Raw genomic sequence first — 25180 nt, forward strand, 5'->3', positions numbered from 1 at the left:
AGGTAATGACTTTAATCTACAAACCCTTTTCTGGAATCAGCCCCATCTAATATGAGAGCAACTTCCAAAGAACTTTGCCTGTTTAGCAGATACAGAATGCTGGTTCTCTTCCAGAGAAGGGACCATATGCTGGTTCAAAAGCCAGAGGACAACAGGAATCAAGTAATCTGTTTGGTCAGGAAGTATTCTAACCTAGAGCTCTCATGACAGATAGATAGATAGATAGATAGATAGATAGATAGATAGATAGATAGATAGATAGATAGATAGATAGAAGGAAGGGACCTTTTATCATTTATGGTGGACATGTGATAAGATAGAAGATAGATAGATAAAATTCTTTATTGGCCAAGCGTGATTGGACACACAAGGTATTTGTCTTTGGTGCATTTGCTCTCAGTGTACATAAAAAGACAAGAGACATTCATCAAGAATCATTAGAACAGAACAGAACAGAACAGAACAGAACAGAACAGAATTCTTTATTGGCCAAGTGTGATTGGACACACAAGGAATTTGTCTTTGGTGCATTTGCTCTCAGTGTACATAAAAAGACAAGATACATTCATCAAGAATCATTAGAACAGAACAGAACAGAACAGAACAGAACAGAACAGAATTCTTTATTGGCTAAGTGTGATTGGACACACAAGGAATTTGTCTTTGGTGCATTTGCTCTCAGTGTACATAAAAAGACAAGATACATTCATCAAGAATCATTAGAACAGAACAGAACAGAACAGAATAGAATAGAATAGAATTCTTTATTGGCCAAGTGTGATTGGACACACAAGGAATTTGTCTTTGGTGCGTATGCTCTCAGTGTACATAAAAAGACAAGAGACATTCATCAAGAATCATTAGAACAGAACAGAACAGAACAGAACAGAACAGAATTCTTTATTGGCCAAGTGTGATTGGACACACAAGGAATTTGTCTTTGGTGCATTTGCTCTCAGTGTACATAAAAAGACAAGATACATTCATCAAGAATCATTAGAACAGAACAGAACAGAACAGAACAGAACAGAATAGAATTCTTTATTGGCTAAGTGTGATTGGACACACAAGGAATTTGTCTTTGGTGCATTTGCTCTCAGTGTACATAAAAAAACAAGATACATTCATCAAGAATCATTAGAACAGAACAGAACAGAACAGAACAGAATAGAATAGAATTCTTTATTGGCCAAGTGTGATTGGACACACAAGGAATTTGTCTTTGGTGCGTATGCTCTCAGTGTACATAAAAAGATAAGATACATTCATCAAGAATCATAAGGTACAACACTTAATGATAGTCATAGGGTATAAATAAGAAATCAAATCATACTAGGAAACAATCAATATAAATCGTAAGGATACAAGCAACAAAATTATAGTCATGGAGTCATAAGTGGGAGGAGATGGGTGATAGGAACAATGAGAAAACTAATACTAATAGTAGTGCAGATTTAGTGAATAGTTTGACGGTGTTGAGGGAATTATTTGTTTAGCAGAGCGATGGCATTCGGGAAAAAACTGTTCCTGTGTCTAATTGTTCTGGTGTGCAGTGCTCTATAGCGTCGTTTTGAGAGTAGGAATTGAAACAGTTTATGTCCAGGATGTGAGGGGTCTGTAGATATTTTCACAGCCCTCTTTTTGTTTCATGCAGTATACAGGTCCTCAACGGAAGGCAGGTTGGTAGCAACTGTTTTTTCTGCAGTTCTAATTATCCTCAGAAGTCTGTGTCTGTCTTGTTGGGTTGCAGAACCAAACCAGACAGTTATAGAGGTGCAGATGACAGTCTCAATAATTCCTCTGTAGAACCATTGCCATATTTTGTTACACTTCCTTCTTGTTCTGTATGAACATTCATTTTAGGACTAGCACCATAATCTCACATCCGCTAATACTGTTCTACCAGTATGCAAGGAACTTACTTGTTGGAGGTGATGAGGTAGTATCAGGAACACACTGGATGTCACTTGTAGGCGTGCAATCCTGCACCTTCTTTTCTCCAGGACCACAGCTACGGACACAAAAAGACAACGGACATTGAAGGACTTGGTCACCTTTCAGACTGAACAAGAATCAATTCGAATTACTGAACATTGAACCACTAGAAGCAGCAGCTAACTGATGGGATCCCAGTGATGGGATTCAGCCGGTTCGCACCACTTCGGGAGAACCGATCGTTAATTTTCTGAGCAGTTTGGCAAACTGGTTTTTGGAAGAAATCATTAGGGCAGAGAACCGGTTGTTAAATTACTTGAATCCCACCACTGATGGTAACCTATCCTAAATGTCTATAGAGATTCTGAATCATCCAGGTCCTGGTTGTCCCAAAGGTGCTTTTTTCAAGAGGCAACTGGACTTTCTTGGGTTTTTCTTTGAAGACGTTTCGCTTCTCATCCAAGAAGTTTCTGAAGAAGAGCTGAAGGAGAAGCTTCTTGGATGAGAAGCTAAACACCTTCGAAGAAAAACCAGAAAGTCCAGTTGCCTCTTGAAAAAGCACCTTTGGGATAACCTAACCTAAGATTTTAGGTTATTTGGCAATCTAGAACATTTCCAAGACATACCATAGAAATATACATATATCAACAAAATAAGCACTTAAATAAGTAGATGAGAGTTGCTGTGGTGTCACAAGGGTTGGGTTGTACTGTGGCAGTCACTGGAATTGTTAATTTTAGATAGACCTTCCATTATGCTACTGTGATAGACTGTTGACATGAAGCTGCCACCTGGTGATCGACAGGCCAATTTCACCACTCTGTAGAAGTTATGTATTCAAGAAGCTGTCAACAAGGCTAATGCGTTTCTTGAGATCAATTTCTTGAAGCAGAGAATTCTCTTATCTGCTAAGGCAATTTTTCCAGAGTAGATACAATTGCCTTTTCAGTTGAGGTATTATTTCTGAGCATGGCGGCTTCTCCTTCTCCTTCTCCTTCTCCTTCTCCTTCTCCTTCTCCTTCTCTCTCTTTCTCTTCTTCTTCTTCTTCTCCTTCTCTCTCTTTCTCTTCTTCTTCTTCTTCTTCTTCTTCTTCTTCTTCTTCTTCTTCTTCTTCTTCTTCTTCTTCTTCTTCTTCTTCTTCTTCTTCTTCTTCTTCTTCTTCTCCTTCTCCTTCTCCTTCTCCTTCTTCTCCTTCTCCTTCTCCTTCTCCTCCTCCATAATACTTCCAAACGTAAACCTGTGCACAACCACTGCTTCAAAAAGTGTCATTCAGAATCTTAAAAGCTCAGTGTAGCTGCCTGAGGATTCTCCATACTGATCTACCGGTAGGGCAAATCTACATATGATGCTCATCAAAACTCATCTTATTCTCAACTGGTCACTGCAAGATGGCTTCAAAGCAGTTGAGCCAAGTCTCTGCATGGATGTGGTGCTTTTATGCTTCAACTTGCAGCTTTGTACAAAGACACACACACACACACAGAGAGAGAGATTAGCTTAGAGGCCATATCAACCTACAGGTTCACATACCTATTACCAACAAAATGCTAAACAAACCATTCAAAATGAGAGTAGGGTAAAATACAATCGTTACATGAGAAAATGGCTGTCATAAATAAGAGGGGATAACTTATTCTCCAAAGCGCCTGAGGGCAGGACAAGTAGCAATGGATGGAAGCTTATCAAGGAGAGATCCGACCAAGAACTAAAGAGAAATTTCATAACGGTGAGAAGAACTAATCAGTGGAAAAGTTTGCCTCCAGACGTTCTGGGTATTCCATCATTGAAGGTTTTCAAGAAGAGGTTGGACAGCCATTCGTCTAGAACAGGGGTGTCAACCTCAATTTCATTGAGGGCCACATCAGAGTTGGGTTTGACCTCGGGGGCAGGGGAGGGCATGGCCAGGGTGGATAGGCCAGCTTGATATCACTCATGTAGGGGTGCCTGTGGTGGCCCGAGCACTCGGCCAATGAAAACAGGCTCCTGAGCTCCGTTTTTGGCTGCGATGGCCTCCTTCAACCCTCTGCCAGAGAAAACGGAGCTCGGGAGGCCTACCCACGACCCTCCGTAGATCCGTTTTTGTTTGGCAGGAGCACCGCGAGCCAATCCTTCACTGTTTCCAGGGAGATCCTGCGGGCCAGATCTAAGCATCCCGTGGGCCAGATCTGGCCTTGAATTTGACACCTCTGGTCTAGAATGATAGACAGCCTCCTGCATGAGCATGGGGTTGGGCTAGAAGTCCTCCAAGGTTGCTTCCAACTCAGTGCTGTGGAGTCAGAGTTGAGGAGTCGGAGGAAATTTTGGGTACCTGGAGTCGGAGTCGGCAAACAATGCACCGACTCCGACTCCTACTAAATTTAGATTGGAATTTTTAAAAAAGCAAGTTTAAATGTCCCAATTCACAAGAAGTGAATACATTCGCATATTAATACAGAGGAGTCGGAGTCGGGGAGTCGGAGTCGGAAGTACAAAAAACTGAGGAGTCGGAGTCGGAACATTTATCTCCCGACTCCACAGCCCTGTTCCAACTCGGTTATTATTTATTTATTAATCATATTTCCATGCCGCCCACTCTCCGAGGACTTCGGGCGGCTTACAACAATTGACAGTATACTAAATAGCATATTGCCCCCAACAATCTGGATCCTCATTTTACCCACCTCGGAAGGATGAGTCAACCTTGAGCCGGTGAGATTTGATCCGCTGATCTGCTGAACTAGCAGTCAACTGAAATAGCTGCAGTGCAGCACTCTAACCACTGCGCCACCTCGGCTCTATTCTGTATTCTGAGTTCCTTTATGAACACATCATCAGGGATTGCTCAGAGCTTGGAAATTTGGTAGCGGAACTGTCTGCTTTTTTCCCCCCATAGCCTGCTCTTCCCTCCCCATCCAGGCCATCTTCTCCAAACCTCTCCCAAATTTTTGTGTGTGTCAGAATAGAGAATGCCAAATTAGTTCTCTCGAGCATTTTAAGCAGTGTCGAATAATGCTGACCTTGTCATACATTTAGTGCAAGTTTCACATGGCTGGCCAGGTGAGCAGAAGGTACCATTCTTGCAAGCACACCTGGTATTTGTGGTTGCAGTACACTTTTTTATTTCGACTTCATCTGGAAAGAGAACATATCACAAATTTAGAATTAAAAGCAGCAGTTCTGAGCAGCAAAGAAGACTCGGACTAAGACTTCATGGCATGGTTTGTCCAAAATATCCTTAACCATGATTTCTTGAGAAAAGCATAGGTGGTTGAATTACCAAATTACATTTCATTTCAGCTTAGTGTGACATGTGAATTCCTTCTTAGAATGCAATGGGTGAAATTTTTCCATAAAAGGCATTCTCAGGTTTCATTTCATTTCTTCAATTCGTTGCATTTATAAATATATTATAAATATAGTAATATATCAAATATATTACTTCAAATATAAGATGCAAACCAGTTTGGTCTAGTAGTTATGTCATGAGGCTAGAAATTGGGAGTTGGTGAGTTCTAGTCCCGCCTTAGACATGAAAGATGGTTAGATGACTTTGACCGATCACTGGGAGACGGTGAATTCTAGTCCCACCTTAGGTGTGAAAGCTGGCTGGGAGACTTTGGCCAATCACCGGGAGACGGTGAGTTCTAGTCCCACCTTAGGCGTGAAAGCTGGCTGGGAGACTTTGGCCAATCACCGGGAGACGGTGAGTTCTAGTCCCACCTTAGGTGTGAAAGCTGGCTGGGAGACTTTGGCCAATCACCGGGAGACGGTGAGTTCTAGTCCCACCTTAGGTGTGAAAGCTGGCTGGGAGACTTTGGCCAATCACCGGGAGACGGTGAGTTCTAGTCCCACCTTAGGTGTGAAAGCTGGCTGGGAGACTTTGGCCAATCACCGGGAGATGGTGAGTTCTAGTCCCACCTTAGGTGTGAAAGCTGGCTGGGAGACTTTGGCCAATCACCGGGAGACGGTGAGTTCTAGCCCCACCTTAGGCGTGAAAGCTGGCTGGGAGACTTTGGCCAATCACCGGGAGACGGTGAGTTCTAGTCCCACCTTAGGTGTGAAAACTGGCTGGGAGACTTTGGCCAATCACCGGGAGACGGTGAGTTCTAGTCCCACCTTAGGCGTGAAAGCTGGCTGGGAGACTTTGGCCAATCACCGGGAGACGGTGAGTTCTAGTCCCACCTTAGGTGTGAAAGCTGGCTGGGAGACTTTGGCCAATCACCGGGAGACGGTGAGTTCTAGTCCCACCTTAGGTGTGAAAGCTGGCTGGGAGACTTTGGCCAATCACCGGGAGACGGTGAGTTCTAGTCCCACCTTAGGTGTGAAAGCTGGCTGGGAGACTTTGGCCAATCACCGGGAGATGGTGAGTTCTAGTCCCACCTTAGGTGTGAAAGCTGGCTGGGAGACTTTGGCCAATCACCGGGAGACGGTGAGTTCTAGCCCCACCTTAGGCGTGAAAGCTGGCTGGGAGACTTTGGCCAATCACCGGGAGACGGTGAGTTCTAGTCCCACCTTAGGTGTGAAAACTGGCTGGGAGACTTTGGCCAATCACCGGGAGACGGTGAGTTCTAGTCCCACCTTAGGCGTGAAAGCTGGCTGGGAGACTTTGGCCAATCACCGGGAGACGGTGAGTTCTAGTCCCACCTTAGGTGTGAAAGCTGGCTGGGAGACTTTGGCCAATCACCGGGAGACGGTAAGTTCTAGTCCCACCTTAGATAAGAAAGCTGAGAAAAGATAAGAAAACAATCAGAAGATTGTTGCTATGGGGGAAATGAAAAAGAAAAAGGAGATGAAAGAGTTTTTTGCAAGTTTGCTGCCTTGAGTGACCTATACAGTAATAAAGTGGGATAAAAATCTAACAAACTAAATAAATAAAATAATAAAATAAATAAATAAATAAAATTGTCTCCATCCTTAATACCTAAAACCCTGCAGGCTCTGCAACTAAAGCAGGAAACAAAGGAATTCGAGTGTTTTGAATAAGTGTTGTTTTCACAGGGCCGACAAGTCCCTTCAGTTCTGGGGACACGACATGCATCAAGGACGAAAGTCCCTGGAAGAAAGCAGAAGATATAAAAAATAAGTACATATTACAAGTATATTTATTTATTTGTTTGTTTGTTTGTTTGTCAAACATATATAAGGTAACAAGTATGAACATAAACATGAACAAAGAGGTAAATACCGATAAATGGGGACAGTAGGACAGGGATGGTGGACACGCTGGTGCGCTTATGTATGCCCCCTTTACGGACCTTTTTATGAATGGGGTGAGGTCCACGATAGACAGTTTAAGGTTGAAGCTGTGGGGGTTTGAGGATGTAACAACGGAGTCAGGTAGGGCATTCTAGGCATTGACCGCTCTATTGCTGAAGTCCAGTGGTGGGTTCCTTCCGGTTCGGCAGAGCCAGTAGCGGTGATGATATGACGTCACCGAACCGGTTCTCCCCCCCGCCCTCCCCCCCCCACGTTATTCTTACCTTTTATTTGGTCCCACCCCCAATCTATTGCTGCCTCCCAATCTATTGCAGCGTGCACATATGCAGAGGTACCAGAAGACAAGAACAGTTAAAACAAAAGGGACGACTCGGGAGTAGGGCTTGGAGATGATTGGCCCCTCCCATAAGACATAAAGGAGGAGCAAAGGCAGGTGGGCCTTTGCAGGAAGCAACTGTTGTTCGTGCTGGCTGGTTTCAAGACTGTAGCTCCGTTTTGACTCCGTGTTCCGTGTGGCCTTGCAAAGTTAATTGCCAATTAGGTCTTGGCAGCGTGTCAAGGGAAATAAAGGTGGGTGTTTATCAGCCTTATCAGAAGAACTGTGGCAGACTTCTGTCAGGCTCTTTACAAACTATTTGGGATTCATCTGTGAAGGAACAGATTGAGAACGAACAGGCTCTGAACAAGCAGGATTCACAGCCGTTGAAATAAAAAAGAGGGTTTTTGGGACTCATTGTGTGCTTTTACTGTATCAGGAAGTGTTGGTCAGAACACAGAGTCTATCCTGCTATGGCACCCAGGCTTTAGCACATCATCCGCCATGATGTTAGATTGGCGTAACCCTGTTGGCCTTTAGAAATCACCGAACACATGGATGGGCCATCAGGCCTGGGGATCTCATAGAAGTGAGGCTGTATTGTTTGCGAGCTGTAGGTTGGCACTCTCCTATGATTCTTTTTTTGGGGTGTGTGTGGCTTTTGTTATTTACCGTATTTTTCAGACTATAAAACACTCCAGACTATAAGACACACATTAGCTTTAGAGGAGGAAAACAAGAAAAAAAAATCTGCCCATTTGACGCTGCCCGTTCGCCGCCAATCTGTGCGAATGGACGGCGGCAGCGATAGGTGGTGACGGCAATCTCCGCCACCTAGAACAGCTGATCGGCACTGCATCAACCCCCCTCCCATCGCAATATTTGCTCTAAAAGACTCATAGACATTTCCACCCACTTTTTTGGGGGGGGGGAGTGCATCTTATAGTCCAAAAAATACGGTAACCATTTGGATTGTTTTTAATTTTGTTGATAGGAGTTTGGTTCTTGTTGCTTTAACTTGTAAGCCACCTCAAGACACGTAGATGAGATGGGTGGTATCAGTTCTGCCTCTACTTGAACTTTTAAGCAAGCATGATCCTTGACTCCATTTGTTGAGAAAGGTATCGTTTACTAAAGGTCAAGTGAAATACAATAAAGCAAAGCCAGAACTGAAATTCGCGTGCCAAAATCCCAAGTGAAATCTTTTCCCCTCTTAGGCACTTCCCGTTGCTGGTCCCTCCCATCATCCAATCAATTTCAAAGATGACGTTTTGGAACTGGTCGCTCTGGGTGTAGGCTGGCTTGCAGCTGCATTCTTCTCACAACGGAGCGACCTTGAAACACCATTTTGGAGAGGCCCACTTACCTCCATTTTTTAAAAAAATTTGATTTATATGCCGCCTTCTCCGGAGACTCAGGGTGGCTTACAATGCGTTAAGCAATAGCCTTCATCCTTTTGTATATTTTTACAAAGTCAGCTTATTGCCCCCACAAACTGGGTCCTCATTTCACCTACCTTAGAAAGGATGGAAGGCTGAGTCAACCTTGAGCCCGGCAAGATTCGAACTTACTAATTGCAGACAGCTGGAGTTAAATTAAAATGCATTAGTCTGCTGAGCTATCCAGGCTCATACTGGATATTACTTTTGCTTTTCCCCAAGCATTCCCCTCCTCCCTAACACCCTTCCCCCGGGGTTCATGGCAGATTGGTATCAAGCGATAGCAGGAGCACAGGCGTGTTCTAACTGGCGGTGATATGATTTCAGTAAAATAAACAAATACTGTGTCTTGCACATTGTGGAAGTGTCTCCATAGTATGTCAGAAGCACATGTGTATCAACCGCTTGGGAATCTGCCTTTCTAAGCAGAAGCATACTTTTTGCAGATGTGCTAAGAAAGATGTGATATTAAGGGGAACAACCAATGGAAAGTCCATCAGAAGGAGGATGAGCCTATTCATTGGAAGGGAGGGGGAGAAAAAAACCCACACAATTATTATTATTTTTTTAACAGCAGAACGAGCTTCTAATCCCTCTGAATCATCTCCTTAGCTACAATAAAATGACTGTCACGGCAACATTTGTTTTGTCCAGTTTCCTAGAAGAAAAGTGGTGACTATTCAGAAAGTAAATTAAATATTCCAACTTTCTTCTTTATGGTCATGCTAATTAATCTCACCAAGGCTCAAGGTTGACTCAGCCTTCCATCCTTTCTAAGGTAGGTAAATTGAGGACCCAGTTTGTGGGGGCAATAAGCTGACTTTGTATAAATATACAAAAGTATGAAGGCTATTGCTTAACGCATTGTAAGCCGCCCTGAGTCTCCGGAGAAGGGCGGCATATAAATCAATTTTTTTTAAAAAAAAAATAGATGTCCCAGAATACTCATTTAACTTTTCAAGGGCTAAATTTCCCCCCTCCCCCAATCTGGCTCTCCTTGTTCAATTTCTTACTGCGACGAGAATTCTGTAGAATTTCTGGGGAAATGACTAATGCGGTGTGATTTAAAAAAAAAACTAAAAAATAAAATAAAGTTGGCTTCTGCTGTTATCTACCGCTTCCAATGGCTTCTAGCACAGTTTTTTGAATGGGTCATTTCCTATGTAGTTTCTTAGAACTAAGGACAATGATGCGGAAATAATTATTTGGCATGGTTTTATGAAATGATCGTCCCACGGGGTCATCAAGAAAGAACTGTTGGAGAACATGTATAAAATGTTTTATTGATGGCATTTACCCCCGGCGAGATTGTCCAAGATGTTTCCTAATAGCCCACCAAATTGCTGGAAATGTAACCACCAACAAGGGACATACTACCACATGTGGTGGACATGTCTCAAAGCCAGAAATTATTGGCTAAAAATTAAAAAGTGGTTGGAGGAAATTATTGAACTAAAAATCGATATGAAACCAGAGTTTTTTCTTTTGGGTATTATAAAAGGAAAGATGAATAAAGAAATTCAATACCTCATGCTTCATATAATCACTGCAGTCAGAATATTATTTGCCCAAAATTGGAAACAACCACACATTCCACCAAACACAATAATTATAAAAAAGGTGCTAGAATGTGCAGAGATGGACAAATTAACGATGGAATTAAGGGACAGAGAGGAAACAGTTTACTATGAGACATGGAATAGGTGGTATAATTGGCTGGAAAAGAAATCTAAAATTAATGTATAGTGAATGTTAAGAGAAGATAATATAACGAAAAAATATATACTTAGTGTGTAGTAGATATATATATATTGTACATATTATATAAATAAGTACTTAAGAAATAAGAATGTACAAGTACACAATAAGCCGAAGGATAAATTGAAAAACTTCCAATAACGGAAAGCTGTAAAAGTGTAATTGTGATTTTAAAGGTGAAAAATGTTGAATATATTTTTTTTTTTTTAAAAAGAAAGAACTGTCTAACTCAGCGGTCAACAACTAGTGGTCCGCGAGAAAATTTTGGTGGGCCGCAGAAAAATTATTTGCATTTTTTATATTGCACTAAATCAGGGGTCCTCAAACTACGGCCCCTGGGCCAGATACATGCAATGAACGTTTGTGTTGCTGCAGAGAGTCTCCCCCTTCGGGGTCTTTTTGTGTGGGTCGGAGGGGGGCAGAAATTCCGACTTGGGGTCTGCTTCAGCCTCCTGGTGTGCGGATTTGGGCGAAGGCTGGAGGGAGGGCCTTGTTCCAGTGGGACTGCATCATGGCCTGGAACTGGCTGACCATCTCAGCCCGCTGAGCCTCCAGGCGCCGGTACCTGGCCTTGCACTCCTGCAGGTCTTCCCTCTGCTTGGAAAGCCTATGCTCGTAGTCCTCAGTGAGGTGCTTCTGCTGAGCCTCCTTCTTGGCCAAATCCAATTTGAACTGAGCCAGCTGTTTTGCCAACTCTTTCTCCTGGTGGCTGCTTAGCTCCAACAACTGCTTCCTGTTGGAGCCTAAGGAGCCCGGACGGGCAGGTGAGGAGTGGCTGGGAGGGGAGGGGCGAGTAGAGGCCAATGAGGCACCCCTCGATATGAGTGACATCAAGTTGGCCACGCCCATCCAGTCACATGACCACCTTGCCACACCCACCCAGCTGGTCATTAGGCAGATCATATTAGTGGTCCGCGGGATTTAAAATTATGAATTTAGTGGTCCCTGAGGTCCGAAAGGTTGGTGACCCCTGGTCTAACTTATATTTCTAAAACAAAAAAGGAGCAGGTCATATACATGTCCAGGCCTTACTACAAAGGCTCAGGTCAAGGTGATAATGGAATACCTGGTGGACACTTCCTGCATTCGTGGTCCCCGTAAACAGTGTAGTATTGATCGGTGTCATCATCTGGTATCATGGGGTCCTGCGTTTGAGGAAGTCTTGCCATGATGGCTTCATGCTGGAAATAAAGACACAAGAGAAATAGGGATAATTTTACCCTCTCTGGGAAGAAAGCATAAACAAAGGCTGATATTTCCAAATCATTATTGTTCTTATTCTACAGCTATAAAGATGCCTTCTAGATGTAAATATAGTGTACAGGTAGTCCTTGACATACAACCACAATTAAGCCCAAAATTTCCGTTGCTAAGTGAGAATTTTGCCTCATTTTGCGACCTTTCTGGCCAGAGTTCTTAAGTGAATCACTGCAATTGTTCAGTTAGCAACATGGTTGTTAAGTGAATCTGGCTTTCCCATTGACTTTGAGTATCAGAAAGGCCACACAAGGGAATCACATGTGGTTGGAGAAGAGGACGCGGAAACATATTGATTTAAAACCTGAACTATTCCTGTTGGGGATTTTACCAGAAATATATAGTAAAGTAAACGTATATTTATAGTTATTCATGTAATAACTGCAGCTAGAATTGTATTTGCACAAAATTGGAAAAGTGAAGGAGATCCCTACGGATGAAAATGTGATTAAGAAAATACTAGAATGTGCAGAAATGAATAGATTAACACTTGCAATTAAAGAAAAGGAAGAATCTGATTATTATACCCAGTTTCTCTGAAAATAAGACCTCCCCTGATAATAAGCCCAATTTGGCTTTTGAGCGCATGCTAAAATAAGCCTCCTCCCAAAAATAAGCCCTCATTGAAAATATTTAAACGCAGAGCTGGAAATCAGGTAAGACTGCAAGAAGAGCCCCATCTTGCTCCATGCGCCCCCAAAATAATAAGACCTCCCCAAAAATAAGGCCAAGCGCTTATTTTGGGGTTCAAGAATATATAAGACAGGGTCTTATTTTCGGGGAAACACAGTAATAAATGGGAGTTATTCTATCAGTGGTTAAAGAATAAATAGAAAAATAATGTATTATAAAGGCAAATGAGTTAAGAAGAGAAATGTTATAATAGTAGATATGTTAAGTATTAGTAGTAATATAAGAATAGATATAAAATATGAATATGGTCAACACTTCTTTATCCGCCTACTATTGGGAAGGAGATATAGAAGTATAGGCAGCCACACAAACAGGTTGAAGAACAGTTTTTATCTGTGGGCTGTCAGACTCCTGAATGAGAAATAACATCGTAACTACATAGTATGACGGACTGCAGGGCCGGCGCAATGTGTAACGTGTTCAAACGGTGCAATAGGACTGGGTGTTTTGTTAATATGATTGATTGGGTTAGGGATTTTCTGCCTTCACTGTGAGTTGTATTGTGTTGTGTGGGGTGCACTGAGGGAGCTCAACCAATCTCATTGTACATACTGTATGTTGTGCACTGACAATAAAGGTTTGAGAAAAACATAGGACATAGCCTAAATTTCAATGAATGAGAAAAGGCATGGAACAAAAATTATAAATTAACTAGAGCCGCGACCTATAAGGAGAATCAATACAAAATGCTTCACAGGTGGTTATCTAGCACCTGCCAGATTAGCTAAAATGTTTCCCAATATGCACCCCAACTGTTGGAAATGCGGCCATGGTCAGGGCACCTTCTTTCATATGTGGTGGACATGCCCCGAAGTGAAAAGACACTGGAATAAAATTTGGAGTTGGATACAAGAAATAATTGGAGAAGACATACAATTGACGCCGGAAATATTTCTCCTGCGAATAGTAAAAAGGGGGTATGAAAAGAAAAAGATCCATCTGATAATACACATAACCACAGCTGCTAGACTGGCATACTCACAACTCTGCAAAGAGAAAACCCGGCCACCAGAAGAACTTATAATTAGAAAAATCCTGGAGTGCGCAGAGATGAATAAATTAACGTATGAAATAAATAACAATGAGAATTCAGATTATTATACTGTGTGGGAAAGGTGGTACGAATGGTTGAACAACAGAATTAAAGAGGAAATATAAAGTATGATAAATAAATAGTAATAGACTGATAAAGTAATACCAGAGACATTTTATGTATATATGTATAAACACTGCAGATCCGATGTAAATAGAAATGAAATCTTTGTCTTGTATATATATAAAACTGAATAAAGTATATATATATATATATATATATATATATATATGTGTGTGTGTGTGTGTGTGTGTGTGTGTGTGTGTGTGTGTGTGTGTGTGTGTTTTCTGAGGTTTTCGTGGGTGTTTGTATGTAGGTCTTTGGTTATTCGGGTTTTCTCCCACGTAAAATTGGAGGTGTCTTGGCAACATTTCGACGAAGTCTCATTCGTCATCTTCAGGCTGGTGTTCTCGGCTTCGTGCTCCTAGAAGCACGAAGCCGAGAACACCAGCCTGAGGATGACGAATGAGACTTCGTCGAAACGTTGCCAAGACACCTCCAATTTTACGCGATTCTAACTCCCACTTCCCATGTGTGGATCTGATAACCTTCTAGAAATATAAGATTGTTAATGCGCGAACTCTATTTTAGTCTCTTTGGAAACAATTAGGAAATAATGCTTCCTTGCTCCTTCCTTCCTTCCTTCCTTCCTTCCTTCCTTCCTTCCCAATCCTCAGTTCTTCTGTGTGGCCCTTATAAAAAAGCTGTCAAGTTTCCCTTAGATTAAGCTCAACTCCTGCTGACTGCGGGGATATATCCATGCAGTTTTTCTTGGCATGATATGGAAGTACATTTCCATTATCTTCTTCCAAAATGTTTCTTTCAACTTCCCAATTAGCTTACAGATCTGCGGTCTCTTGTGGTCTCCTATGCAAGGTCAGATGGCCAGGCTTAACTTTTTCAAAGGAAATTATGGTTAGCTGATAAGGAGCGTTCATGGGCTGATAAATATGCAAAGAGCAAAGATTCCTCCCGGGGATTTTAACACCGACATCATAACGAGAATCTCAAGTGGTTTTGAATCACCACCACCAGAATCAATTAGAAACCAATGTCAGAGCAGTTCAAACAAGGATGCCAGTTTCACATATTGCAACTGTTAATTAATGAGGTAGAGGTTGCGTTACAACCACAATTGAGCCCCAAATTCCTCTTGCTAAGCGAAACGTTTGTTCGGTGAATTTTGCCCCATTTTACGACTTTTCCTGCCACCGTTGTTAAATGAATCACGGCAGTTCTAAAGTTAGCAACACGGTTGTTAAGTGAATCTGGCTTCGCCATTGATTCTGCTTATCAGAAGGTTGTGTGATTCTGGGGATACGGCAACAGTCATAAATAGGAGTCAGTTGCCGAGCGTCTGAATTTTGATCCCCGTGACTATGGAGATACCGCAATGGTTGTAAGTGTGAAACACGGTCAGAACTCACTTTTTCCAGTTGCATTGTGACTTCTGTCACTAAATGGACGGTTGTAAGTCAAAGTCACATACCTGTATGTGCAGGTATTTTGTAAGAGGGGAAACATTCAAAACATATTAGCGATCTGAAATAATATGACTGCCTTTTTTGTATGCATTGTTTCGGTACCCTGACTTCTGCACTTTTTTCCGTGCCGTTGTAACTTTGGTCACTAAATGAACTGTTGGAAAAAGAGGACTACCTGTGTTTGTGATCTTTCTTACAGCTAACCGGCATCTGCATAACCCATCTATCTTGGGCCAATGAAAAGATTTGGAAAGAATGAGTTAGAAGTGTTTCCCAACCTCAGTCACTTTTAGCTGGGCAGATTCCAACTCCCAGAATTCCCTAGCCGGCTAGGGAATTCTGGGAGCTGTAGTCCACAGAGCTTAAAATGTCTGAGTTTCAGAAACTCTGAGTTAAGAGAGACAACATGCAGGCACAAAATGGCCCCTAAAACCTTCCAAAATGGATTCTAATGCAAGTCATAATTATTTACTATAGAAGAACTCTAAGCCAGCATACAAAGAACTCTGAGCCAAGTTTCTAAACTACAATAGCTTCACAATACAGTGCCTAGATTATATTGCTGTGGCCTAGGCTTGGAGCCCTTGCCTCACAATCAGGAGGCTGTGAGTTCGATCCTAGGGAGAGGCAGATGTAGGATCTTCTTTTGGGCAGGGGGTTGGACTAGATGACCTTCAAGCTCCCTTCCAACTCTCTTAATCTGTCTGTTTTAGATATTGCCCATCCGCAGACTTTGAAAATTATCAAACTACCCAGCTTGCTTTGCTTTCGAAGGCAACGATTTTAAGATTAAATAATAATTAAGCAACGTCACCTATTCGGACATAGGAAGTCTGCTTTCTCTGATGCAATTTCTGCCCTCTGGAATAGATTTGTTTGACCTTGATATTTGAAAAGCCGTGTAAAAACTTGGCTATTTTCCCAGGTCTGGGAGTACAGTAATTCTCGAGCCACCATGGGACATTTTGTTTACTATGTGTGATTTCCTTCTGGACGGAAAGTCATGTGATTTGGGTTTCCCCTGTCATTGTTGTGTTATTTTAGAATTGAGAGCACATGGAGCTGTGTGGAGTTGGGCAACCTCTAAATTGTAGAAAGAAAGTGAAATCAATTTTCTGCTGCTGGGAAGAAAAAGGCCTAATTTTAGCAGTAATTCACAGATTTGCCCGGCTTCTTCAACAACTACGATTCTCCAGTTGACTTAAACTAATATTGGTGACGCTCGGCATAGGTCACTGAGGCGAACAAATAGCAATAGCATTTAGATTTATATACCGCTTCACAGTGATTTTACAGTAGGGGTGAAATCAAGCAGGTTCGGGAGAACTGGTAGCGGAAATTTTGAGTAGTTCGGAGAACTGGCAAATACCACCTCTGGCTGGCCCCAGAGTGAGATGGGAATGGAGATTTTGCAATATCATGCCCCCTGGAGTGGGGTGGGAATGGGGATTTTGCAATATCCTTCCTCCAGGAGTGGGGAGGGAATGGGGATTTTGCAATATCCTTCCTCCAGGAGTGGGGAGGGAATGGGGATTTTGCAATATCCTTCCCTTGGAGTAGGGTGGGAATGGAGATTTTGCAATATCCTTCCTCCAGGAGTGGGAAGGAAATGGGGATTTTGCAGTATCCTTCCTCCAGGAGTGGGGAGGGAATGGGGATTTTGCAATATCCTTCCCCCAGGAGTGGGGAGGGAATGGGGATTTTGCAATATCCTTCCCCTGGAGTAGGGTGGGAATGGAGATTTTGCAATATCCTTCCCCCTGAAGTGGGAAGGAAATGGGGATTTTGCAGTATCCTTCCCCCAGGAGTGGGGAGGGAATGGGGATTTTGCAATATCCTTCCCTCACAAGTGGGAAGGGAATGGGGATTTTGCAGTATCCTTCCCTTGGAATGGGGTGGGAATGGAGATTTTGCAATATCCTTCCCCTGCCCCGCCCACCAAGCCACTCCCACAAAACCTGTAGTAAAATTTTTTTGATTTCACCACTGTTCTACAGCGCTCTCTAAGCGATTTATAGAGTCAGCCTATTGCCCTCCACAATCTGGGTCTTCATTTTACCCACCTCGGAAGGATGGAAGGCTGAGTCAACCTCGAGCCCGGTGCGAATCGAACTGCCAAATTGGTAGTCAGCAGAAGTAGGCTGCAATACTGCACTCTAACCACTGTGCCACCACGGATCTGCCCACCTTGGCAGTTATGAGGGTTAAAGCAAGTGTGAGCCTGATTAGCGCCTGGATGGAAAACTCCCAGGACTGTCAATCAGATTGTGAAGATTAAAAAAAAATATTCTGAAAGGAAATACAGGTAGTTCTGAACCTGGAAAGATTCCTTTAGCAGCCGTTCAAAGTTACAGCGCGGCACTGAAAAAAAGTGACTCACGATCATTTTCCAGCCTTACAAATGTAGAGAAAAAAGGTCCTAAAATTGGGCAAAACTCACTTAAATGTCTCACTTAGCAACCAAAATTTTTGGGCTCAATTGTGGTGGTAAGTTGTAATGACTAGTCAGAATCAAAATAGAGCTGGAAGGGACCTTGGAGGTCTTCTAGTCCAGCCCCCTGATCAAGCAGGAGAACCTCTACCATTTTAGATAAGTGGCTTTCAGTCTCTTCTTAAAAACCTCCAGTGATGAAGCACCCACAATTTCTGGTGGCAAGCTGTTCCACTGGTAAATTGCCTTCACTGTTAGGAAGTTTCTCCTTAATTCCAGGTTGCTTCTCTCCTTGATTAGTTTCCATCCATTGTTTCTTGTCCTGCCTTCTGGTGCTTTGGAAAATAAATTGATCCGCTGCCTCCCCCCCCCCCCTTTCGTTGTGGCAGCCTCTCAAATGCTGGAATACTGCTAAGCACCAAGCACTTACTAAAGCACTGCCAAGAAACGGCATGATTGAGTTCATGTGGTCAGTAGAAGTCTCTGCCACCCCTTTAGGTCCCCTATATTGGCGTAACACGGATGAGCTGTAGGTCAACATGGCTTTTGTTTGCAAATGCTATTACCACAATGGGGGAGCTTAGAAAAAAACAGGCGAAGGGGGAATGGAATGCCAGCCATTAACTTCTGAAAAGCCCAGGATCCACCCCCGCCTTGCCTGACTCCTGCCCCAGTGGGACAGCGGAAGAAAGAGAGAAGGAAAAGGTGGGAGGAAAGAAATCAGGGAGGGAGAAAACCATTGTCCACCCTCACTTCTACTCCTGACGAATCTATTTACAACCTGCATGGATTTCCACAAAGACGAACCCCATGGGAGCTCAGCAAGAACGCTCCTTGCCAACAGAACGTCTCTGAACTATTTGCATCATCACCCAAAGGTAATGCCAGCCCATTCATTCATTCATTCATTCATTCATTCATTCATTCAACCATCCATTCATTCTCAATCATCAATCAATCAATCAATCAATCAATCCGCCCATCTCATCTATGGGACTCAATTAAATGCTGTAACAACAAAATGACTCAATAACAAAAGAACTAAAATAAAAGCAAGCAATAATTAAAAATTATTTTGCAGTGGTACCTTGGTACTCAACTGCTTTGAAACTCATTGAATTTGGTACTCAACTTATTTTGACATGAACATTTTGTCCCGATACTCATCATTTGTTTGGTTCGCAATGCACAAGTTAGAACTCGTAGGTGTCAGCTGCCTTGTGACTCAATGAGCTATTCCTTTTAGGGGGAAAATTGGTTTAGTACATATCACACCACCTGGAACCAATTAATGATGAGTACTACTGTAGTTCTTAGTTAATTATTTACAATTTCTGGCAGCCATATCCAAAGATATGCTGTTTGGCATATGACTTTTTTCAAGCCAATCAGATATCTAAGCCACACTAAATTCTCAAACTCAGGACGACACTAATCCTGCTGAGATTTAAATCCATCCCAACATCTGTTTGAGAGGAAATTAGGGAGTATTCCGTATGAACAAAGATTTTTGTTCCGGTAGTGAAAGATTTCCTGAAAATTAATCTATCTTGTAGTATAGTGACCTTAGGATAAAGCAGGGGGATTACAGCTAATATTTCTCCAACTAACAATAAATGAATTTCAATTAAATCATTGTAATTTTATTTCTCTAAATGTAGTTAATATTGATTTGCTGTTTGTAGAGTAGGCCATACATTAATCACACCAGTTTTATAATTATTGCTATGGTTTTTTACTTGTTCAGAAATGTTTTTTTTCCCCTTTTGAATTGAATAATGTTTATCACTACTACTTTATAACTTGCCCTTTTATTCCAGGGTATACAGAATAAAGAATAAAATGAAATAAAAGAGAGACTGCTTCTAGAGTTTAAAACAGTAATGATCCTAACTGAATATTCGAATAACAAAGTTGGAAGGAACCTTGGAAATCTTCTATTCCAACCCCTACCCTCTAATACCTGCTTGTCTGAAATGACAAATGGCTGTCCAATCCCTTCTTAAAAACTTCCAGTGTTGGAGCACTCACAACTTCTGGAGGCAAGTTGTTCCACTGGTTAATTGTTCTAACTGTCAGGAAATAGCTCTAGGTTGCTTCTTTCCTTGATTAGTTTCCATCCATTCCTTCTTGTCCTGCCCTCAGGTGCTTTGGAAAATAGGTTTGTGGCAGCCCCTTAGATATTGGAAAACTGCTATTATATCATTCTAGTCCTTCACCCCTAGTCTTAGAGAGATACCTTTAATCATATCACCCTTAGTCCTAGAGCAGGGGTCAGCAACCTGCGGCTCTGGAGCCGCATGTGGCTCTTTCATCCCTCTGCTGCGGTTCCCTATCACTCAAAATATGCATCACAACCGCCAATGTGCGACACCCACCGGCAGGTGATTTATTGAGCTTTTCAACCCCCGGTAGGCCAACCATAGATAAATCCAAGAAAAGAAAAGTTTCAGAAGAAAACAACATTTAATTCAACTACATATGCTAGTTTTGTGGCTGCTTAAGAAATAGTCAGGCACCGGAAAGGTTTTGTGGCTCCCGGTGTTTTCTTTTCTGTGGGAAACGGGTCCAAATGGCTCTTTGAGTGTTTAAGGTTGCAGACCCCCTGTCCTAGAGAGACAGAAGTCCACAACATACAACATGGAGGATGTGGGTGTTGACCGTACAGTCTCGAATGCATGTGTAAAGTATTATGGTAATTCTCCCCTGGGACCCCAAAATCAGCAGGATGCTAATTTGCCTGGCTTCTGAGAGAAGAGCATGTCAAAGGCAGGGTACTCCAATGGACAATGTCTTCTTTGGCATCCCTATAATCTTGTTGAGATGGGGGGTGGGCTATAGAAATCAGACAAAATTCTTCATCCCACATTGGTGCTCGGCTGCCCATTTTTTTCCCAATAGTTATTCTCCCCTCAGTGCTAGTTCCATTGTTTTTGGAGATTAAAGTAGGGGAGAGATACTTTAGCCCAAGGGTCTCCAATCTTGGCCAACCTTAAGCCTGGAGGACTTCAACTCCCAGAATTCCCCAGCTGGCTGGGGAATTCTGGGAGTTGAAGTCCTCCAGGCTTAAGGTTGCCAAGGTTGGAGACCCCTGCTTTAGCCAACCTCATACATTGATACCCTCTGCAAGTTAGAAATTCCTTAAGCAAGCTCCTATTTCTCCTTGTTCTTCTGCAGACTCATTTTAGCTTCATTACTGTTAGGAAGAGGGAAGCGAAGGTTGATGATATCCAGAGGATTCTCCCTCTCCAATTCACGCAGGGAAACAGATGCTTTAACAACAGGACCAAACAGGCAAAATATGCAAAGGAAATTCCTGAGTGTGTTAAATTATCAAGTTAAACCAGGCACCTCCTTTCTGCCACTCTGATCGGCAATAATGCCTTCCTAGTCCCAGCATGAAAAGGTATATTTAGGTTTTCTCCAGAAGTTCTCAATAGGAAGCACTACAAAACTGATGTTAATTTTGCTACAATCTATTGAGATACTATCGAGATGTTATTACTAATGGCCATGGCATTTCCTTTTTTTCTTTTCTTTTTTTTTAAAGCAACCTGTTCCAAAAGGACCAGTTCTGCACCAGAAAAAGAGATGCAGGCCATAAAACATACTTGGGAATTTCCCAAGAAAAATAATTGCTTCCTACCAATGATGAGCAGGGACTCAGTGGCTCAGTGGCTAAGACGCTGAGCTTGTCGATTGAAAGGTCGGCAGTTCAGCAGTTCGAATCCCTAGTGCCACGTAAGGGGGTGAGCTCCCGTTACTTGTCCCAGTTTCTACCAACCTAGCAGTTCGAAAGCACGTAAAAAATGCAAGTAGAAAAATAGGGACCACCTTTGGTGGGAAGGGAACAGCGTTCCGTGTGCCTTTGGCATTGAGTCATGCCGGCCACATGACCACGGAGACGTCTTCGGACAGCGCTGGCTCTTTGGCTTTGAAACGGAGATGAGCACTGCCCCCTAGAATCGGGAACAACTAGCGCATATGTGGGAGGGGAACTTTTACCTTTACCAATGAGCACATATCGCTGGCTGCAAGGTGAAATATATTCTGTACCCTTTAAGTGGTAGGTGGTTCTGTATTTTTAAGCTTGCTTTAATACTACTCAACTCACAAGTTGTAGACTCTGAGTAGCGGTTCATGCTGGCTGCATGCTTATTATAAGCCAACATAACCAATAACCATGGATTATGGGCCTTGGTGGCACAGTGCTTAGAATACAGTACTGCAGGCTACTTCTGCTAACTGCCGGCTGCCTGCAGTTTGGCAGTTCGAATCTCACCAGGCTCAAGGTTGACTCAGCCTTCCATCCTTCCGAGGTGGGTAAAATGAGGATCCAGATTGTTGGGGACAATAGGCTGACTCCGTAAACCACTTAGAGAGGGTTGTAAAAGCACTGTGAAGCGGTATATAAGTCTAAGTGCTATTGCTTTTGCTCTCTCTCATCTCTCATCTGTCTGTCTGTCTGTCTTAGAGAGGGCTGTAAAGCACTGTGAAGCGGTATATAAGTCTAAGTGTTATTGCTAGTTCTATGGGAGGTTAGAGCACTGTGGCTTTAGCCAGCTGCTACCTTTGATCCTAGGATTGTCCTGAGGATAAGAATGGGTGAAGCCATCACTGCCACCTGAATGTAAGACAAGGAAGAATAAGGAACAGGGTTTAAGCTACCAAGATCCTTTAAATTCATTGCTTCATCTGTGCCAATGCTCTTGTGGACTGTGGAAATCATCCATAAATCAATTTAAAAGCAAATAATTTGGGAGGGACTTTCATATGGTGTTTGGACGCTGCAGTCCTAATGCTTGCCTACAGGCCCAATTGTGTCTCAACCTTTGGCATTATTGGTTGCTTAAGCAATGTTTAAGTTTTATTAAATTTCTATACCGCCCTTCTCCCGAGGGACTCAGGGCGGTGTACAGCCATATTAAAACACATGAATTTATAAAATTTAAAACCAATTAAAATCAAATATATAAAATTTGGCCCTCAATTTAAAACACACATACACCCATTTAAAATTCGTATTAGGCCAGTCCGGCTTGCTGAAACAGAAGTGTTTTAAGGGCGTGGCGAAAAGTGCGCAGGTCGGGGCTAAGACGAAGCTCTAGGGGCAGCTCATTCCAAAGGGCTGGTGCCCCCACAGAGAAGGGTCTCCCCCTGGGTGTCGCCAGTCGGCATTGTTTGGCCGATGGTACCCTGAGGAGCCCCTCTCTGTGGGAGCATATTGGCCAGTGGGAGGTTGTTCCTGGCAGAAGGCGGTCTCGTATATACCCCGGTCCTAAGCCATGGAGCGCTTTAAAAGTGGTGACCAACACCTTGAATCGCACTCGGGAGACCAACGGGAGCCAGTGCAGCTCACGCAGGAGGGGTGTTACATGAGTACACCGAGTCGCACCCATAACCACCTGCGCAGCCGCATTCTGGACCAGCTGGAGCCTCCAAGTGCTCTTCAAGGGGAGCCCCATGTAGAGAGTGTTGCAGTAGTCCAGACGGGACGGGACGAGGGCATGAGTGACTGTGCGCAGGGCATCCCGGTCCAGAAAGGGATGCAACTGGTGTACCAGGTGAACCCGATAAAAAGCTCCCCTGGCCACGGCCGTCATATGATCTTCCAAAGACAGCCGTGCATCCAGGAGAACACCCAAGTTGCGAGCCCTCTCTGTGGGGGCCAAGGTTTCACCCCCAATAGTCAGCGATGGTGCCAGCTGACTATACCGGGCTGCCGGGAGCCACAGCCACTCAGTGTTGTCTGGGTACAAATATTTCTGTGCAACATCCTTCCACAAATTATATACATTGAACAATTATACCTTATGTAACTCTTCATTTCCTTCATAATGTTATCTTCTAATAAAAATACAGTAACAACATTAAACATGGCTATTCTCATCATACTCATGTTATCAATTGCCATTTTATTCCTGTCTCTGTCTTAATGTGTTTTCTATTCTTCTTCTATTCTTCTTCCTTTATTTCCAATTTCCTTTTTTATTCTCTAACCGTTGGTACAATGCTTCCCATATCGTATAATATTCCGTTTGTTCTTTCTCTTTAATTGCTAGTGTTAATCTATTCATTTCTGCACATTCTAATATTTTCCTAATCACCTTCTCTTCGGTAGGAATCTCTTCCCTACCCCAGAAAAGTTAGCTGGGGCTGAGAAATAATGGTTGTCTCACATAGAATCTACATTTGAACAGCAATAATCCCAAACAAAGACTGAGCTACATGCTGGGTTTGAGTTCTTAGGAATGCCCTGAAGATTTATTAGTCTTCCTTCAGGTGAGAAAAGGTAGGTGTCATTACATCCTTGCTTCTTGGGACTAAAAGCCCTTCCCCCAACAGCTGTCTCAATGGATTAAGAAAATATTAGAATGTGCAGAAATGAATAGATTAACATTCGCAATTAAAGGGAAGGAAGAATCGGAACATTACAACATATGGAGGCGATTTTATTATTGGATAGAAAATGAATATGGACAAAAAGCAGTGCAAAATTAAATACATCCAGAAGAAAAATGTTCTAACAGGAGATATATTAAACTGAAATGTAAAAGCAAAGAAATATACATATACATACACATACACATACACATACACATACACACACACACACACACACATATATATATATGTTTTTCCTCTAACCAGGTTTTTCCTACGTAACCAAGGTTTTTCTGCATCCCTAGCTCAGTGGAATCACATCCACTCGATTCTGGACTTTTTTCTTTCTGGAAGCCAGCAAGTTCTTGCTGCCAGGTGAGAAACAGGATGGATGTGATTCCACTGAGCTAGGGCTGCAGAAAAACCTTGGTTATGTAGGAAAAACCTGGTTAGAGGAAAAATAAATCCTATGAAGAAGTAAGAATATATATATATATTATTTATATATATATAATAATTTATTATGATGACACGAAAATTCGTACCCAGATGACACACTGAATGATAAATGGTGTAATGTTTGTTTTAAAAAATAAAAAACTTTTTATAAAAAAAAAAAACCAGCCGTCCCAAGGGGGAACCCTTCTTCATTTAAACCCCAAAGTGTTCCACTGACACCAGTTCTTCTAATTTTTCTCTCCTATTTGCAACTCAGGAGATGTTGGTGCTACTCAGATTCAGCAACCCGTCTGTGCCACTCCTTCCCTCCACCCCATTTCTTTGTTCTCCTGGGAAACATTTCCTGCATGAGTCATGAAAAGCTGCCGGTAATCAAGATGACTGAAGTTAAACTTTGCCTTCTCAAACATGCATCTTGCCTTGCCTTGCCACGATCACACCACTAGATGTGCGTCTCTACGTACAAGGAAGGGTGCAGGGAAGAAAAGGCAGGAACTCTTGAGACTAACAAGCGTTGGACAATTCCTGAAAATTCTGTGCGGTGAAGATGAAACGGTGGCTTGAGTTCATACAGTTTTCCCACTCTTGAGTTTGGAACAGCTCTCTCGCACTAAACCAGAAGTCTTCAAACTTGGCAGCTTTAAGACTTGTGGACTTCAACTCAAGAGTTTTGGGAGTTAAAGTCCACAAGTCTTAAAGCTGCCAAGTTTGAAAAGACCTCTGCCCTAAATCAA

General features: G+C 42.6%; 1 protein-coding gene across 2 annotated transcripts in view; it reads right to left on the minus strand.

Moving 5' to 3' along the window:
• Positions 1-25180, minus strand: part of LOC132709896 (tumor necrosis factor receptor superfamily member 10A-like) — an 81369-nt gene that overhangs the window by 10164 nt on the left and 46025 nt on the right. For both annotated transcript variants that reach the window (XM_060684895.2, XM_087875905.1), the window contains exons 2-5: positions 11712-11826; positions 6837-6968; positions 4933-5047; positions 1923-2011 (exon numbers count right to left, since the gene is read on the minus strand). In XM_060684895.2, coding sequence (XP_060540878.2) covers positions 1923-2011; positions 4933-5047; positions 6837-6968; positions 11712-11826 — 451 coding nt within the window. The remainder of the gene's footprint in view (positions 1-1922; positions 2012-4932; positions 5048-6836; positions 6969-11711; positions 11827-25180) is intronic.

Source organism: Pantherophis guttatus, chromosome 9, assembly GCF_059756535.1.
Source record: "Pantherophis guttatus breed Tessera chromosome 9, ASM5975653v1, whole genome shotgun sequence".
NCBI classification, from domain to species: Eukaryota; Metazoa; Chordata; class Lepidosauria; order Squamata; family Colubridae; genus Pantherophis; species Pantherophis guttatus.